The sequence below is a fragment of the Bidens hawaiensis genome, unplaced genomic scaffold, assembly GCF_021521415.1.
Source record: "Bidens hawaiensis isolate Kalapana, Puna unplaced genomic scaffold, B.hawaiensis_p1.1 tig00020046_1, whole genome shotgun sequence".
In the NCBI taxonomy this organism is placed as follows: Eukaryota; Viridiplantae; Streptophyta; class Magnoliopsida; order Asterales; family Asteraceae; genus Bidens; species Bidens hawaiensis.
In genome coordinates, this window is record NW_027493054.1 from 99,804 (window position 1) to 119,502 (window position 19,699).

General features: G+C 38.8%; 1 protein-coding gene across 1 annotated transcript; it reads left to right on the top strand.

Annotated features, from left to right (window-relative positions):
* Window positions 1-13,510: 13,510 nt before the first annotated feature.
* LOC143559852 (putative GPI-anchored protein At1g61900) lies at window positions 13,511-19,003 on the top strand. The gene is made up of 8 exons (XM_077048303.1): window positions 13,511-13,563; window positions 14,939-15,115; window positions 15,438-16,046; window positions 17,058-17,303; window positions 17,413-17,427; window positions 17,520-17,663; window positions 17,753-17,797; window positions 18,862-19,003. The coding sequence occupies exons 1-8, from the start codon at window positions 13,512-13,514 to the stop codon at window positions 18,930-18,932; spliced, it is 1,359 nt and encodes a 452-aa protein (XP_076904418.1). The 5' UTR covers window position 13,511; the 3' UTR covers window positions 18,933-19,003.
* The last annotated feature ends 696 nt before the right edge of the window (window positions 19,004-19,699 follow it).

The following is a 19,699-nucleotide window of genomic DNA, read 5'->3' on the forward strand; positions in this document are numbered from 1 at the left end:
CCAAAATGTTACAAATATCATATATAACACATACATGTGGCACACGCTTACCACTTAAGGTAATTGTGTTGACTAATTGTATAGGAGTATGCACACAGCCCCGAAAAACGTAACAAGGAAGGGGCTAGAACTCACCTGAATCATGTGTTCTTTCAGAATTGATTGTGACGCCTTTCTTCAGCTGGGCACGGCTAATTGTGTACAAATTTACAATCATCACTTAATTACCTCTAATTATATTATAATTCTATCATAGTGAAACTCCTAACGAACGGGGGTCCGGGGGCAGCGCCCCTGGCAACGGGGTTCTAGGGCGGCAGCCCTTAGTAGGGTCCAAGGGGCAGAGCCCCTGGCTGGGGTCGAGCTGGTAGGTCAGCTTGGAAAAATTTTATTTTCATTAACAAGCCTTTATTAAAATTTCATCAGAAAAGCGAGTCAAGTTAAGTTTTACAACAATTTGGATCGCATGTAAAACCAATCGCATCGCATGGCTAAAAGGAATCGCATCACATGGATGAACCAATCGCATCGCATGGTCCAACGAATCGCATCGCATGGAGAATTCTGATCGCATCGAATTTCCTCAAACTAATCGCATCGCATGCATGTGTGACGCGATTTGTTTCGTGCGATCAGAATCGTCATCTCCTTTATATTATCATTTTTTCAGCCATTTTCCTCAGTGAGCCTTCCATATGACCCGATTTTACCTTTTTAATGGGGTTTGGTGTGACATCTGCCCCGATCCGACCCGACCCAGGTACCCGTTTCTCTGACCCGATCTCTCTTTTATTATTTAATATTTATACTTATATTTTACTTTTAATAATAATATATATTTTCCTTCCCGCCTCTTTCTCTCTCTTTCTTTCCGCCGTCTCGTCCCTCTTCCTTCTCTCTTTCCGCTTTGTTTCCCTCTTCTCTTTGCTTGTCCTTTGGTTCTTCCCGCCTAAGGATGTCTGCAGCTCCACGCGCCAGACTCCTTACATGGAAGCCTGCGTGAAGACATCTTGTTCCTGCGATGCGTGAAGAGAACTCTTCTCACAGCGCGCTAAGAATGCATGTTCTTCCCGCAATGCGCTAAGAATGTATGTTCTTCCCGCGATGCGCTTAGAATTCTTGTTCTTCACGCAGCACGCTAAGGATTTGTGATTCTTCCCGCAGTGCGCTAAGGATTGTTGTGCCAGCCTTCGCGCTCGCGCACTCAGCCTTCCCGCGCTTAACCCTTGTTTAAATCTAGCCGTTTGCTTTTGTGTTGTCTTATCTTCTGTGCTGTTGACCTAACCTATCTAATGTCTGAATAGTTACTTTCGGCGCAGCATGCGTACCAACCCCCATTGGTTGGTAGAAAAAGTGACTGACATTATCTTTTGAGATCTGCTTTTGCCATACTTGACCAGTACCTTTATCTGGCCTGCCCATGCCTTTTTTTTACTGTTCGCTGACAGCTTTATCTTGCCCCCTGCAGCTGCCATATCTTTTGATATCTTTTGCTTTTGGAATCTTTTGCTTTTTGAGATCTTTTCCCCTTTTCTGGATTTATGTCTCCTAGGGTTTTCCTATAAATAATAGTATTATTTTCTTAACACTACACACACAAACACTTAATCTCTCCTGTTTCCCTCTTGCTCTCTGCCGTTGTCCTCCTGCCGCCTCCCTCCTCTCTTGCCTCCGTTTTCTCCTCTCCTCTGCCCTGTTTTCCGGTAATATATTATATATAATAGTTTACTTATTAATTATGCTAACTTATAATCAAGACTTAAAACCAATCGTTAAAAACAATAATCTTATTTATAGGTTAACTTGTGCTTGTTTAAAGTTGGTTCTTGCTTTATCTACCACCGCATCGTTTATCATGTGAGTTATCTCGTATCTAATCCCTTTTTATTTTAAATGCTTTGGGATGTTCATGTGTTCATACAAAACTTGAGTCTTAAACTTGTTTATGAACTTTAGTCGCGCAGTATCCCATGTGTTGAGGACGTTTACTTGGCTGTTTATTTGTATGTGTGTATCATTAACCGCTTTGTTCGGCCTATTCCGCAGTTCCGTTGGTACCATTAGTTGAACACGGGAGACCTATCGTTTACGGTTTTCTTTGTTTACACTTGCACAGATGTTTTCTCGTTTTTATGCTCAATTGGGAGCATGGATTGAACTATGATCTATGAACTATCTTAGGCTTGATCACAATCTGATTACACCCTTGTTAAACTCTAGACATACACGTGTTGCGCGCAGATTTACTGTGATTATCTATGATTATCTATTAAACTTGATTTCTCACCAACACGCAAGTGTTTGACGTTTATTTTAACACATGTTCAGGTTTGCAGTAGCTGTTTTGGAGCTTGTGGACACGTAGGACGTTTTTACTTTTGGACCTAGAATTAAAATGTATCAAGACAAGTTGATGTTTGAATGTTATAATTTATAATATATTGATTTATGTTTGATTTATGTTCTTTATTTTCCCCGCTGCGCGTGCGCGATAAAATGTGTATTAATAAATATTGACACCAATAGTGTCGCGAGTAATGAAGCAATATGTGGCGCCCCGATGTATAATCCGCCTTTGGTCGGGGTGTTACAGATTGGTATCAGAGCTCGTTGACCTTAGGATAGGTGGTTAGACGTAACGACCTAGAATACCTAAGAGTCCCTTCTCGCGCATGAGAGAAATCTCATGTTTGCGCGCTTATTGTTAATTACTCGTTATTTATGAATATGCTCGCACTTGCGCAGTATATAAATTTTATGTTCTATTTCGCGATATTTCGATTTTTGTTGAATTTCGATTTTTATTGATTTTACTTACATATTCGTTTGTTGGGATTTGAAGATCCGAAAAGTCATGGTGATACATGAATAGTTGATTTTCAATTTCCATTTACGATTATGTTCTAAGGTTGGAGACTTGAAAAGTCATGGTGATACATGAATTGTCAACCTCCAATACTCATTTTCTTGTATGTTTTATATTGAGGATTGAAAAGTCATGGTGATACATGAATCGTCAATCTCCAATACTCGTTTGCTCGTATATTTTAAATTGGGAATTCGGAAAGTCATGGTGATACATGAATTGTCGATTCTTGATTCGAATTTGTTACCTTTATTAAGTCTGCATTTTGGGTCATTTATTTTACTTTAACTTTTGATAGTATCTAACTCTGCGAAACCAAGCTTTATAAGATTAAAACTTTGCGCTAAAACCAAGATATTAATTAAAATTTAAAACTTTTATAGAATGCCTCCGCTATCTCGCCGATTTCAGAGAAGAGAAGCCTCGCGCATGCGTAGACAGCAACGTTCCCAGGAAATGGCCGCCGCAATAGCCCAAGCTTTGAGCCAAAACAATACCTCGAGTTATAACATTAAGTCCTTTAACGCGGGTAACCCTCCAAAGTTCACAGGTCTTGAAGGAGCCACCGTGATGCTCCAGTGGCTTGAGAAGATTGAAAACACTTTCCTCCATACCCAATGCCCCTCAGACAGACGAACCCTGTATGCTTCCAGTGTCCTGGAATCCAGAGCGCTTACATGGTGGAATGGAGTAGCTCATGCGCGTGGCGCAGAGGCTGCTTCTAGCATGACATGGGAGGAATTCAAGGAAATTCTGACGCGAGAATTCTGCCCTCCCAACGAAGTTAAGCGCCTGGAGGAAGAATTTTGGAATCTTAAGCAATACAGCGGTGAAGCGCGCGAGTACGCGACGCGCTTCCACGAGCTAAGCTTACTGGTCCCTCACCTTGTTACCCCTTCCCGCCGAGCCATCGAGAAATTCCTTGGGGGTCTCCCCATGGAAATTCAAGATTCTGTATGGGCCAGAAACCCAGTAACCCTCTCTGACGCCATCGAATTGGCCGCTGTGCTCAGCGACAACCATGTCAGAGCAGGAACCCTGTTCCTGCGGGGAACTGAGAAGACCAAACCCACCAAGACTGTCCCTGAACCAACAGAAACCAAACCAGAACCCTCAAACCATAACCAGAAACGTAGGCGCAGACAAGCCTATGCGCTTACCAACCCGCCCATTGTCCAGCAACCAATTTATCAACCAGTTTACGCGCCTAACCCACTGTCAACCTACCCAGCACCTCCTGTAGTCCACAACTATGCCTTAACCAATCCAGCACTTCCTGCCCCGCCAACTAAGAAGCCTTACACAGGAAACCAACCCTTTTGCCCAACCTGTAGACTTCATCACCCACCTCAAGTCCCGTGTCGACAATGTAACCGATGTGGCCGCGTAGGTCACTCCGTTGAGTACTGTAGAACCTCTCCCTCCAACCCGATTGCGCCAACACCACCAGCCTACCCGCAGAACCCACAGCCAACTTACCAAAACCCACGACCCAGATCGTGCTTTAACTGCGGTGATCCAAGTCATTTCCGGAACGCGTGCCCAAGGCTACAAGTTCAGATTACTCAAGCGAATCCGGTGAACCAGATTTCGAACCAAGTGACGCGTGGACGAGCTTTTAACATAACCGCGCACCAAGCGCAAGCGAATAACGACGTAGTTAATGGTACATTTTTGCTTAACGGATTTTATGCATCTATGCTTTTTGATACTGGCGCCGATCGAAGTTTTATTTCTCGCGCCTTCGAGCAGAAGCTTGCGCGACCGCGCAACGACTTAAAAGAAGATTTTTCAGTTGAATTGGCTAATGGCGAAACTGTTTTAATAAACTCGGTAATTAAAGATTGCACGCTTAACCTTAACGAAAACGATTTTCTGATCGACCTCATCCCTATGCCTCTTGGAAGCTTCGATGTTATTATTGGTATGGACTGGCTCACGAAGAATCGCGCCGAAGTTATTTGCGCCAAGAAATTGATTCGCATACCTCGAGAAAATGGTGATCTTCATATTTACGGCGAAAAACCCTCCAGTGGTCTTAAGCTTATGTCTTGCGCCGAAGCCCAAAGACTCATGCGGAAGAAGTGTATTGCATTTCTAGCCCATGTGGTTAAACCCGATGAAGGAAAGAAGCTTCGCGATATCCCTGTTGTGCGTGATTTCCCTGAAGTTTTTCCTGATGATCTTCCTGGTATCCCTCCCGCTCGTGAAGTCGAGTTCCGTATTGATCTTGTCCCTGGTGCTTCCCCCGTGGCTAAATCTCCTTACCGTCTTGCACCCGCTGAGATGCAAGAATTGGCCAGCCAACTTCAAGAGTTGACTGCTAAAGGGTTCATTCGCCCTAGCTCTTCGCCCTGGGGTGCTCCGGTGTTGTTCGTTAAAAAGAAAGATGGATCGTTTCGCATGTGTATTGATTACCGCGAGTTGAACAAACTCACCATTAAAAACCGGTATCCCTTACCGCGTATTGACGACCTCTTTGATCAACTCCAAGGTGCCTCCTGTTTCTCGAAGATCGATCTCCGTTCTGGTTATCATCAGTTACGCATCCGCGATGAAGATGTTCCGAAGACTGCTTTTCGAACTCGTTATGGCCATTTTTGAATTCTTGGTCATGTCCTTCGGTCTAACCAACGCACCCGCCGTTTTCATGGATCTAATGAATCGGGTGTGTAGGCCTTTCTTGGATAAATTCGTGATCGTGTTTATCGATGATGTTCTGGTGTATTCTAAGACCAAGGCCGAGCATGAGCAACATCTTCGGTTGGTGTTGCAGAAGCTTCAAACCGAGCAACTCTATGCTAAGCTTTCCAAGTGTGAATTCTGGTCTGATGAAGTACAGTTTCTTGGTCATGTTGTAAACAAGATGGGTATTCATGTCGACCCATCCAAGATTGAAGCAATCAAGAACTGGATTACGCCATCCTCTCCTTCTGAGATCCGTTCCTTTCTGGGCTTAGCTGGTTATTACCGGCGTTTCATTTTGAACTTCTCAAAGATCGCTTTGCCTTTAACAGCTCTAACGCACAAAGGTAAACCATATATTTGGGGCTCGAAGCAAGAAGAAGCCTTTCTAACGCTCAAGCGTTTGTTGTGTGAAGCTCCTGTTCTTGCGCTACCTGAGGGTAATGATGATTTTGTCGTGTATTGCGATGCATCCAACCAAGGTCTCGGTTGTGTTCTTATGCAACGAGGCAAGGTTATCGCTTATGCATCGAGGCAACTTAAGGTTCATGAAAAGAATTATACAACTCACGACCTCGAGCTTGGTGCAGTTGTTTTTGCCTTGAAGATCTGGAGACACTACCTTTATGGTACTAAGTGTATCCTCTACACTGACCATAAAAGCCTTCAGCATATCTTTGATCAAAAGGAACTTAACATGAGGCAACGCCGATGGAACGAACTCATCAGCGATTACGATTGTGAGATCCGGTATCATCCTGGTAAGGCTAATGTGGTAGCCGATGCGCTCAGCCGAAAACCCTGCCAACTTAACTGTATCTTGCCGCGCACCCAGCTTCACTTCGCGCCGATTCAAAGCAACCTTGAATCGCGTATTCGTGACGCGCAGCGCGCATCCATCAGTAATGGCAACCTTCGCGCCGAGTTAGCGTGTGGCGCGGAAGCGCACTTTGTCCCTAATCTGAGTGGAATTCTCTGCTATCTTAATCGCATCTGGATCCCTTGTGATGAGAATCTTCGCGCTGATATCCTTTGTGAAGCGCACAAATCTCGATATTCTATTCATCCTGGAGCTGATAAGATGTACAAGGATTTGCGCATAACTTATTGGTGGCCTGGCATGAAAAAGGATATTGCTGTGTTCGTAGCTAAGTGCCTGACTTGTTCTAAAGTTAAAGCTGAACACCAACGCCCATCTGGTTTGCTCGAACAACCAGAAATTCCTACGTGGAAATGGGAATGTGTAGCGATGGACTTTATTACCAAGTTACCTTTGACAGCAAGCAAACATGATAGCATTTGGGTAATAGTGGATCGATTGACTAAGTCTGCTCACTTCCTGCCCATTCGTGAAAACTACCGTGTTGAGCATCTCGCGCAGCTTTATGTCAAGGAAATTGTCTGCCGCCATGGTACTCCTTTGAGCATCATATCCGATCGCGATGGCCGTTTTATATCTCGCTTTTGGAAATCTCTCCAATCTGCGCTAGGAACTCGCTTGGACATGAGTACGGCATATCATCCTCAGACTGACGGTCAGTCTGAGCGAACTATTCAAACTCTTGAGGATATGCTCCGATCTTGTGTTCTTGATTTTGGAGGTAATTGGGATTCACACCTGCCTTTGATCGAGTTTTCTTATAACAACAGCTATCATTCCAGTATCGGTATGGCCCCATTTGAAGCACTTTACGGTCGTAAATGCCGCTCCCCGATTTGTTGGAGCGAAGTGGGTGAAACTCAAATCACAGGACCCGAACTTGTTCAAGAGACAACCGATAAAATCGCCAAGATCCGTGATCATCTGCTGACTGCCAGAAGCCGACAGAAGAGTTACGCAGATCGTAGGCGAAAGCCTCTCGAATTTCAAGTTGGTGATCTTGTTCTCCTCAAAGTGTCGCCTTGGAAAGGTGTTGTCCGCTTTGGGAAGAAGGGTAAGCTTGCTCCTCGTTATGTTGGTCCATTCAAGATTCTCGCGCGTGTGGGAAAAGTTGCCTACAGACTTGACCTGCCGCCCGCGCTCAGTAATGTGCATCCAACGTTCCATGTATCCAATCTCAAGAAGTGTTTAGCCGACGAGAACCTTCACATTCCACTTGATGAAGTTCAAGTTGATGAAACTATGCATTTCGTTGAGAAGCCTGTTGAGATTATGGATCGCGAGGTAAAGCAAACCAAGCGCAGTCGTATCCCTATCGTGAAAGTTCGTTGGGAGTCCAAGCGCGGAGCCGAGTTTACATGGGAAAGGGAAGATCACATGAAGATCAAGTACCCGCACCTGTTCTCTGCGCAACCTACTTCGAGATAAATTTCGGGACGAAATTTCTTAAAGTAGGGGAGACTGTGACATCTGCCCCGATCCGACCCGACCCAGGTACCCGTTTCTCTGACCCGATCTCTCTTTTATTATTTAATATTTATACTTATATTTTACTTTTAATAATAATATATATTTTCCTTCCCGCCTCTTTCTCTCTCTTTCTTTCCGCCGTCTCGTCCCTCTTCCTTCTCTCTTTCCGCTTTGTTTCCCTCTTCTCTTTGCTTGTCCTTTGGTTCTTCCCGCCTAAGGATGTCTGCAGCTCCACGCGCCAGACTCCTTACATGGAAGCCTGCGTGAAGACATCTTGTTCCTGCGATGCGTGAAGAGAACTCTTCTCACAGCGCGCTAAGAATGCATGTTCTTCCCGCAATGCGCTAAGAATGTATGTTCTTCCCGCGATGCGCTTAGAATTCTTGTTCTTCACGCAGCACGCTAAGGATTTGTGATTCTTCCCGCAGTGCGCTAAGGATTGTTGTGCCAGCCTTCGCGCTCGCGCACTCAGCCTTCCCGCGCTTAACCCTTGTTTAAATCTAGCCGTTTGCTTTTGTGTTGTCTTATCTTCTGTGCTGTTGACCTAACCTATCTAATGTCTGAATAGTTACTTTCGGCGCAGCATGCGTACCAACCCCCATTGGTTGGTAGAAAAAGTGACTGACATTATCTTTTGAGATCTGCTTTTGCCATACTTGACCAGTACCTTTATCTGGCCTGCCCATGCCTTTTTTTTACTGTTCGCTGACAGCTTTATCTTGCCCCCTGCAGCTGCCATATCTTTTGATATCTTTTGCTTTTGGAATCTTTTGCTTTTTGAGATCTTTTCCCCTTTTCTGGATTTATGTCTCCTAGGGTTTTCCTATAAATAATAGTATTATTTTCTTAACACTACACACACAAACACTTAATCTCTCCTGTTTCCCTCTTGCTCTCTGCCGTTGTCCTCCTGCCGCCTCCCTCCTCTCTTGCCTCCGTTTTCTCCTCTCCTCTGCCCTGTTTTCCGGTAATATATTATATATAATAGTTTACTTATTAATTATGCTAACTTATAATCAAGACTTAAAACCAATCGTTAAAAACAATAATCTTATTTATAGGTTAACTTGTGCTTGTTTAAAGTTGGTTCTTGCTTTATCTACCACCGCATCGTTTATCATGTGAGTTATCTCGTATCTAATCCCTTTTTATTTTAAATGCTTTGGGATGTTCATGTGTTCATACAAAACTTGAGTCTTAAACTTGTTTATGAACTTTAGTCGCGCAGTATCCCATGTGTTGAGGACGTTTACTTGGCTGTTTATTTGTATGTGTGTATCATTAACCGCTTTGTTCGGCCTATTCCGCAGTTCCGTTGGTACCATTAGTTGAACACGGGAGACCTATCGTTTACGGTTTTCTTTGTTTACACTTGCACAGATGTTTTCTCGTTTTTATGCTCAATTGGGAGCATGGATTGAACTATGATCTATGAACTATCTTAGGCTTGATCACAATCTGATTACACCCTTGTTAAACTCTAGACATACACGTGTTGCGCGCAGATTTACTGTGATTATCTATGATTATCTATTAAACTTGATTTCTCACCAACACGCAAGTGTTTGACGTTTATTTTAACACATGTTCAGGTTTGCAGTAGCTGTTTTGGAGCTTGTGGACACGTAGGACGTTTTTACTTTTGGACCTAGAATTAAAATGTATCAAGACAAGTTGATGTTTGAATGTTATAATTTATAATATATTGATTTATGTTTGATTTATGTTCTTTATTTTCCCCGCTGCGCGTGCGCGATAAAATGTGTATTAATAAATATTGACACCAATAGTGTCGCGAGTAATGAAGCAATATGTGGCGCCCCGATGTATAATCCGCCTTTGGTCGGGGTGTTACATTTGGGTCGTAACAACTTTGTCTACTTGCTTTTTACATTGTCCAAACGTCACTCGTTCGTCCCATATTGAACCCGTTAACTCGCGGCTCGTAAGGTTTATATTTTTCTTTCATCTTACAGCCCGATCTACTATTATACCAAGTTGCATGTCAAAACCGACCTCAAATACTTAACCTTTTAACCGAAACGCACCTTACGGGATTTCGGTTTGGTTCGGATCTGGACCGAACCGTGGATCTTAGAAGTGTTTCTTATTGTTTAGTGATGCTAACTCACGAAATCTCCTACTTTCTCTTGGATATAGAAGAATATGAGAGGGAGAGAGTTTGAGTGTGAGTTTGAGTGTGTGTTCTTGGGGTTGAGAGAAGACGACTTTCTCTTGGAGAGAGTTAACTCTCTCCCTCTCATATTCTTCTATATCCAAGAGAAAGTCATCTTCTTCTATATCCGTTAATTTATTTTACTACCTTAGTTTTTACATTAAAAAAAATAACTGTAACGTTAATGAAATGTGAAAATTTATATATTTGAATAAATTGAAAGAAGATTAAGAGAAGCGGATATTCTCGAATCACCGGGATAGTCATATTCCAAATAATCTAAAAAAATAATGAAATATGAATTGGGTCGTTGGAATATCCACGAATCATCGTGGAATTTCAACTAAATAAAGAAATCTAATAATAAAAATGGAAATGGGTCGTTGAGATATTCACGAATCATCGTTGATGTTCAACAAAAATCGTGAAAACAAGTTTGAAAATTTGAAAACGGGTAGTTGGAATATCCAACCACACATCTTTTGATAATAAATAAAAGAAATTTATATACAAGGGAATCGAATTTATTCATGTATCATTATGGATTCGAATATAAAGAGGAGCGCAACCGTAAAATATGATTACGTTGTCAGCCTTGAGGCTTGGTAATTCGTATAACATTTGGTGTGGTACATTTTGGCCTAATAGGTTCCCTACCCTCATTGAACACCTCCAGAAAAGCAACCTAATCTCACGGCTGATTGAGATTTATATGCTTTGCGTTTCTTTATGCAAGCCTTGGTGTCAAGGGTTCGGATCGCATGTGTGTCCCCTTCCAATTACCACATAACTCATTCTACGAATCAACCTTAGGGAGAGGAGAGTAAAAATCGAAAACACGGAAATTCTTAATGAATTTTTCCAAAATAAAACAACTAGGGTTTGAAAATAAATGTTGAGAGTGATGCATAGGCTCGGAGTAGTGTGTGCATTATGTGTACAAGAATAATATTAAATAAACAAATAATTAATATTTAAACTACAAACAATCCTTAAGATAATTAGGGTGCAAACACATAAGGTATATCATGCATATAGATCTTAAGCATGCTACCAGGTCATTACGTCTAACAACTTATACTATAACCTTCGGATTTGATACCAATCTGGCACACTCCAATCTACTAAAATTTTGTTATTGGATTTATTGTCTAAACTCATTATTTTGGGCTAAAGTTAAGCCCAAATTAATTAATAAGTAGCTACAAAATACTTTTAAGCCAAAAGATTCGGATCCAAGTATTTTGGGCCAACTTTTCAAGCCAAACAGTTTTAAGTTCAGTGTAAATCCGAAAACCAACTCATAACTAAACCCGGATCAATACATAATGTTGAACAAAAAACCGAACAGTTTTCTAAATCATAAACCAAGCTTTTTTGTTTTGATTCGATTACAGCCAAAAGCAACCCATACAAACATAGTGGGACATCATGATTTAGGTGTAAAGATTAATATTTTAAAATGCCTTATTCGGTGACCACAAAATACGAGTATCATTTCAATCATAAAATTAAAAGGAATAAATCGAAAAGACATTCACTTGTTTTTCAACCAAAAGCCTAATCCCAAGTGGCTTCATACCAACTATGAATCCACATAAATACAATTAATAAATGATTCACTTCTATCTTGACAGAATCATTAATTTTGTAAAGTATGCAACAATATTCAAGTAATATAAACTATATACTTGCATAAATCCAATTTTCGAACCCTTATAAAGCAATATCCATAATTAGGCTTTTACAAAGTGTATATAATACATTAATTTGTCCAATAAATATGGGTTTAGAAAGTATGAACGTGGAAGTTAAAAGACACTTGAAAAGAACAAATTAAATGCTTTTTAAGCCTGCAAACGAATCAAACACAGATGAAAAAGATTTGTTCGTGCCCGTTTATTTAATTTTAACATGAATATGCAAACGGACAAATTTCTTGTTCTTGTTCGTTCGTTAAGGAAACAAACACGTTCGTTTATGTTTGCTTGTTAATATTCTAACGAATGTAAACGACATAACGGAGGTGAACAAAGAAGTGAACATGCTTTCATTTAGGTGGTGTTTGTTTTTCACAAAAGATCTTCCTGACCTCTTTTGTCTGCACCGTGTAGACCACGCACATACATTGTTCTCTGAAGACTGTTTGTTTTTTCAAAGATGTTTCATTAAAAAACGTCTGCGTGCCCTCTTCTTGGTGCAGACTTGGACCTTCCACTTCTCACTTCTTCCAACCTTTTCTCAGCATATCCAACATATCACAGTGTGTAATTTTCATATTTGTAATTTTCAGATTTGATAATTTTTTTAACTTATATCCAACCTTATTATTACTTTAGGTATAATGATTAGTTTAATATTTACCATTCCTGTAATTGTTCAATTATTATTAATTTTTTGTTGAAGAAAGTTTTTAGAAAAGTTTAGGTATAAAGAAAGTTTGTAGAAAGGATTGTGATAATGAATGTTGTTGTTGCTTGTTTATTGTTGCATGTGTTCGATTATTATTAATTTTTGATTGAAGAAAGTTTGTAGAAAAGTTAGGTATAATGAATCGGTTTATTTAAATTTATGTTTATTATAGCACTCTGCAGACGTTTAAAAACAAACATTTTTCTTCTTGCATACTGCAGATGTTTTGTCCACCTCTTCTTCCACGGGTGTCTGCAAATGTGGCCCGTAGACTGCAGATATTTTACCTCTTAAAAGACAAACAGTACCTTAGCCATCAGTCGGTTACCCTAGACATAGTCCTAAAACCTAACTCGGGTTGATGAGTTGCTGCAAGTTAGGTCCCCTGGGACTCAAATGGTTACAATTTTGGAAACCCTGGGGTCTTATATAGTTAAAAGAACGGGTTGATACTCAAGTAGTTAAATTGGTTAAACCTCATAAACTGGAATCGAAATTAACTCCAAACTAATATTTTTTAATTATATAGAATGAACATAAGCGATTGAACAAACATAAAAGAATGTAAATAAACGAACATAAATGAATGTTTATAAATAAACGTTCACAAACATAAATGAACGAACATACACGTACGCTCATGTTCAGTCATTTAAGTAAGTAAACAAAACTTTTCTTTCACTTTCATTCGTTATTATATAAACAAACCGAACAATTCACGAATAGTTATGGTTTGTATACAACCTAAAGTTTTGTTTATCCAAAGGGCAAGGTGACCATACTTTAAGGGTAATTTTCATAACTAAAACAATAAAAAAAAACTTTTTAAATTATATTTATTTTGTAGGGTCTAGGCATATAAATGGACAGCTAATACAAATTACTACCATTGTCCCCACACACTTGCATCTCATTAATGACTCCTCTCTCTCTTCACTCTTCACACCTCCTCTGTTCTCTATTCTCCATTCATCAAAATCAAACCTTTCTCTCTCTTTTATTTGCATTTTCATTTATCAAGCATGAGACAAAAGCAAGCCCAGAATCTCACTTTCTTGTTTCTGCTTATTTTATGTGAGTATTCATAAATACCCATGTTAGTTATTTACTTTATTTGTTTGTTATTGTTCAAATTAATGATTTTTATTACTTGGGTGTTGTGGAAAGTTAAAAGGTTTTGATTTTTTTTCAAGATTTAGCTACTGGGGCTGCAAAATTGCAGGTTTCTTGATTATGTTTTGTGTATAGGGTTCCAATATTGGGTTTCTTTATTTTTATAGTATGAATTCAAGAATGTGAATTTGGATGAGCTCGAACTTTGTTGTTTATTTTGTTTTGTGCTTTAACTTGTTAATAATATTTGGTTGCTAATTTGTTGATTCAAGATTTATCATTTAGAGGGTTTGCTTTGTTTTCTTTGTTGAAGTTTTATTTAAATACTAATAATTTTATATGCCAAGAAAACTTGTCACTTTCATGGTAGTGAACCTAATTCTAGGGCTTTGAATTGTGGAGAAATTGAGAGCAGTGCATTTTGAATTTTAAAGTCATACCTTGTAATCCTCAACTTCTAAATTTAATAATGAAATTCATCAAAAATATAAGAAATCCCATTTTTGTATCTCAATTAAAAATATAAGAAATCCCATTTTTGTATGTCAATTACTTGTGATATTTTTTTATGTTTATTAAGCATTATTTTAACTATTAAGGACTAATTCTTTATTATCTAATGTTTTTTTGCATACAAGATCATCATCATCATCATCATCATACTCAGTAAATCCCACCAATAGCAAAGCTATGGTAGGGTCTGAGGAGGGTAAGATGTAGACACCCTTACCTCTACCCCGTAGGAATAGAGAGGCTGCTTCCGGTGAGACCCCTGGCTCGATAGTGGTTTTGCATTAAGCCTTGGACATAAGGCACATAACACTCAACCATCGGGACACCGACCGATTGGTGCGTGTACCCTTGTCTTTCGGCTATCAACGCCATCACATGATGCCTGATTAACCTTCCGCCATTTTTAATGTTATTTTCACGAGATTAGTAAAATACCGTCAAAATTACTGGAATTTCACTTTTGTCCACGCGAGGGTTCACACATATATACATTATATGGGTGCACCGCAAGCATGGCGTATTTTTTTTTTTGCATACAAGATGAGCATAAAATCATTAAACAAGCAATTTGTTTCAAAATGTTTGGCACACAACTACTTGCAGTTATTAGCATTTATTGAAGCTATTTATATTTCTTTGGTTGTTAGATACTTTTCACATGGTTGAGATGTGCTATTATCTGTTAGGATTCATGTTGTCACCTACAAACCCTTATGAGAGTGTATGCACTTTAATGCTTTATAATTTATATGAAACAACAATGAGCAGATAACTTTTGTTACATATTTTGCTATGTTTCATTAACACATGAGCTTTTGGACAGGTTTCAATGACAACCATTGCAATTCACTGAAAAATCCAATATTATTTGATACAAAAGTGGATACCTTGATGCCCAAGATTGCTCCAACTGCAAATCCTCAACCGCTTTATCCTCTTCTTGCACCGTCTCCGTTGTCACCCTTCACAATCACAAATAACTCCGCCCCAAAGTTATCAGGTTCGTTTAAACTTTTTGTCAAAACGGTTCGGGTCGGGTCGAGTTGGCGAGGAACTCCACTTAACATTTTTGAGTTAGTTACGCGGATAGTCCATGCGGTTTGCCTATATTACATGTTTAGTCCCTACTTTTCTAAAATTACACCGGTAGTCTTACTGTTCACACAAAGGCAACACACATGGAGATATGGTCATCTTCTTGTGTTTTTGACATATTTTCAGAAAATGGGCAATCCGCAGGGACCATCATGTGTATAATTGTAAATATTATAATAATGATCTATTCTTAACAGATTTCATTTTACTTAAACGAATATTTTCAGGCATGTGTACACTAGACTTTGATGCCATAGACACCATGATGAGCATGACCGCAATCGATTGTTTCACCGTGTTTGCACCATACTTAGCCAATGTAGTATGCTGCCCGCAATTCGAGGTAACTTTAGTGATTCTAATCGGTCAATCGAGTAAAAAAACCAAATATCTTTCTCTAAATTCGACTCTAGCTAAACACTGTCTTTCTGACTTTGACCAAATCCTCATAAGTCAAGGTGCAAACAACAGTTTGCAGCAAATATGCTCCATTGGTCCATCAAACCTAACAGAAGCTTCTTGTCCGGTCAAAGATGTTGTCGGGTTTGAGAAAATGGTCAACACATCCAAGATTCTTGCTAATTGTGGAAAGATTGACCTTGTTAATGAGTGTTGTCAGGAAACGTGTCAGAATGCGTTAATGGAAGCTGCAAAAGATCTTGCTTCGGTTTCTTCTTTAGAATTTGATACCATGGGGATTCAGCATCCGTCTGATATTTCAAATCGGGTGATTAGTGATTGTAAAAATATTGTTTTGCGATGGTTAGCGAGTAAACTTGAACCCGCACGCGCTAAAGAAGTTCTTAGAGGTTTAGCTAGTTGCAATCTTAATAAAGGTTAGTTAATCTTGCTTTATTTGATCTGTTAAATTATTTATAGATGGGAGAAATGCTGATTGGTTTGAACTAATAATTACTCTTTCTAAAATCTGGTAAATGACATTTTTACCCATCTTTTTCAAGATTTCTTATTTTGCCCTTGCTTATATTTTTAGCGTTTTGTATTTTGCCCTAAATTTCAAAATTCCCAATTTTACCCCTGCTTGTATTTCTAGTGTCCTGCATTTTGCTCCTAAATTTCAAGATTCCCCATTTTACCCCTGCTTGTATTTTTGGTGTATTTTTAGTTTTTTGTATTTTGCCCCTAAATTTCAAAATTCCCAATTTTACCCCTGCTTGTATTTTAAGTGTCCTGCATTTTGCTCCTAAATTTCAAGATTCCCTATTTTACCCCTGCTTGTATTTTTAGTTTTTTGTATTTTGCCCCTAAATTTCAAAATTCCCAATTTTACCCCTGCTTGTATTTTTAGTGTCCTGCATTTTGCTCCTAAATTTCAAGATTCCCCATTTTACCCCTGCTTGTATTTTTAGTGTCTTCAATTTTCTCCTTAATTTCAAGATTCCCCATTTGACCCCTGATTGTATTTTAAGTGTCTCGCATTTTGCCAAAAAAACTGGATATTTTGCCCCTTATTTTCAAGATTCCCCATTTTGCCCTTGCGGTTATTTTTCATTTCTTGCATTTTGCCCCTAATTTTCAAGATTCCTCATTTTGCCCTTCCCCATTTTCAAGATTTCCCATTTTGCCCTTCATTGTCTTGGCTCTTGCATCTTGCATACCGTTTCCTCACCTTATCTTAGTTACAAACTTTTTGTAAACACATTTATGACCATTAAAAAGTATTTCTATTATATTTTCAAATTAAAGGATATGGAATACAACAATTATTCAAAATATTCACAAGTACTCTTTCAACATTGCAAAAAAGTTCGACTCTAAAAGTAAGGGCAAAATGGGAAATTTCAAGAAACTTGGATAGAAAATGAACATTGCTTTCTTGATTTCAGTTTGCCCGTTGGTTTTGCCAAATGTGGGACCCGTTGCACGAGGTTGTGGAGACGAAATCAGCAACAAAACATCATGCTGTACCGCAGTGGGAGGTTATGTGTCTCACTTGCAAAAACAAAGCTTTTTAACCAATTTTCAAGCTTTAAATTGTGCAGCTTCACTTGGAAAGAAATTACAAAACGAAAATATAACAAATGATATTTATAAACTTTGCCGTATAAGCCTCCAAGACTTCTCCCTCCAAGGTTTGTTTTTTTTTTTACTTTCAACTTATTTAATATTTTCGGTAACAAGATTCTAATATGATATTTTATATCGTTACTTGACTTGTTGGAATGCACAACTCAATTGCAGCCAACGGAATGCAAGGTAAATAAACAAAAATCTCTTTTTAGCAATGTTTTAACATTAGTCAACTATTTGATAGATGTTTGACCATTTGTCAACTGTTTTGACTTTAGAATCTGGATGTCTTCTTCCAAGCTTGCCATCAGATGCAACATTTGATAGATATTCAGGAGTGAGCTTTCTTTGTGATCTCAATGATCACATTCCCGCAACGTGGCCTTCACTTTCACATTTACCCCCTTCATCATGCAACAAAAGTACGTTTGTGCCCCAAAACTTGACCTTATTGTAAACTACAACATCTTTATATCAAACTCATCTTGTCAACCCCCTTTTGATCTTGCAGCTATTAAGATTCCTGCACTTCCTGCAGCCGCTTCTGGGCAAAAAGGTAAATTCAAATTCTTCGCCTTTCTTTTATTTTAAAGGGCTAATATCGTAAAAAACCAACATACTTTTGTACATAAATGATAAATATCGCCTCATCAATATTTGAAAAAAAAAGAGTTTTCCTTTTTTTTTTGAACTCAAGAAAAGTTTAGGGACTTTAATATACAAAAAACTGAATCGAGGGATTTTTCGTGTATTTTTTAAAAATTTACAAACTTTAATATTCCAAAATTAGGATGAGAGAAAGTATGTTGGTTTTATATGCTATTTAAGCTTGTAAACAAACCGACCGAACACGAATCGGATATGTTCATGTTCGTTCGCTTAACCTTAACAAAACAAACGATCGAACATGAACAACTAAACGAGCGAGGCTTTCCTGTACGTGTTCGGTTATGTTTGTTAGTTAATCACATAAACGAACGGTTCAGAGCGTAAATGAACACAAGAGAATGAACATAGATAAACAAACATACGCGACCTAACCCCAGATAAAAGTACTTGAGCATAAATTTTTATGCTAAAATATAATAAAATTGAACAAAATTGTAAGAAGTGATATTTTAGTTTTATAGAATTAAACGAAATTTTAACGAGCATATTATTTTAATTGAATATACTTATATACAAGCAAACGTAAACGAATGAACTAAAACAAATGTAAACTAACGAACATAAGTGACCAGACGTAAATGAACGAACATAAGTGACCGAACATAACTAACGTTTGCGTTCATAAATGAACGAACGATACACATGTTCATGTTCGTTTGTTTAGTTAAATGAACAAAAAAAGTTTATTTATGTTCGTTTGTTTATTAAATAAACTAACTTCTCGCCAAACGGTTCATTGAAAGTTCGACCCGTTTAGAGGCCCAATGCGACGTACCCTTTTTCGAGCCGAGGGTCTCATTGGAAGCAGCCCCTCTATTCCTATGGAGTAGAGGTAAGGCTGTCTACATCTTACCCTCTTTAGACCCTACCATAGCTTCGCTATTGGTGGGATTTACTGAGTACGATGATGATGATGATGATGATGATGATGTTATGTCAATATATTAACAGGCCTATACAACTATGATGCTATGATTCTTCTTCTTTATGTGATGGCATTCGTTCTTGCGGCAATTTATTAAGGATCTAATCGATCAAGTTCTTGCTTACCTAAAGTTGAAAGATTGACTCTCTTAAAATTTAACCCGTCCGATAGAATGCGAAAAGGTTCAAGATTTTTGGTGGGAAATTCGGTTAGAGGTTGGAAGTGTAAGAAAAGATTGCATGAAGTTGAGTTAGTAATGGTGGTGAATGTCGTGTCAAATTGTATTAAGCATTCTTGCGTAGTGTTGTTATGTAATAAGAATTTTGTAAAGAAAGAGGGGGTTCATGTAAATATTTGCAGGAAAAACCTTTAACTTTCATTTGTTTGCATTTTACTCCCTATAATTTGACTATTGGACATTTAAATGGAAGGCGTTTTTAAGTTGGTTTTTCTACCACACAGATGTCACCCTATGTTAGTATCTTGTAATTGTGGATATTGATAACATGGTAAAAAGGGATGAGTGCTATTGAATGGTTATGGGGAAATGCAATTATTTTAATTCAGTGAAAGCAATGGGGATATAGGAGAAAGGTTAGTATAGGGCATGCTAAAAGATTTTATTTAGGAAGAGCTAATACATAAAACGATGAAGAAAAAAATTTGAACTAAAAATGTATTTCGTCAACCCCTCAACCTATGCTAGATCCGCTCGTGTAGATGTGCACAAAAAAACTGGTTCCGTACCCGACTCGGTGGAACCGACACGGAACCGGTTCCAGTTCGTACCCGGTATACCCTATACCTGATTTCGGTTATTTTATAGTTGGAAAACCATGCTCGGTTCTATCTTTTGTTTTAGAA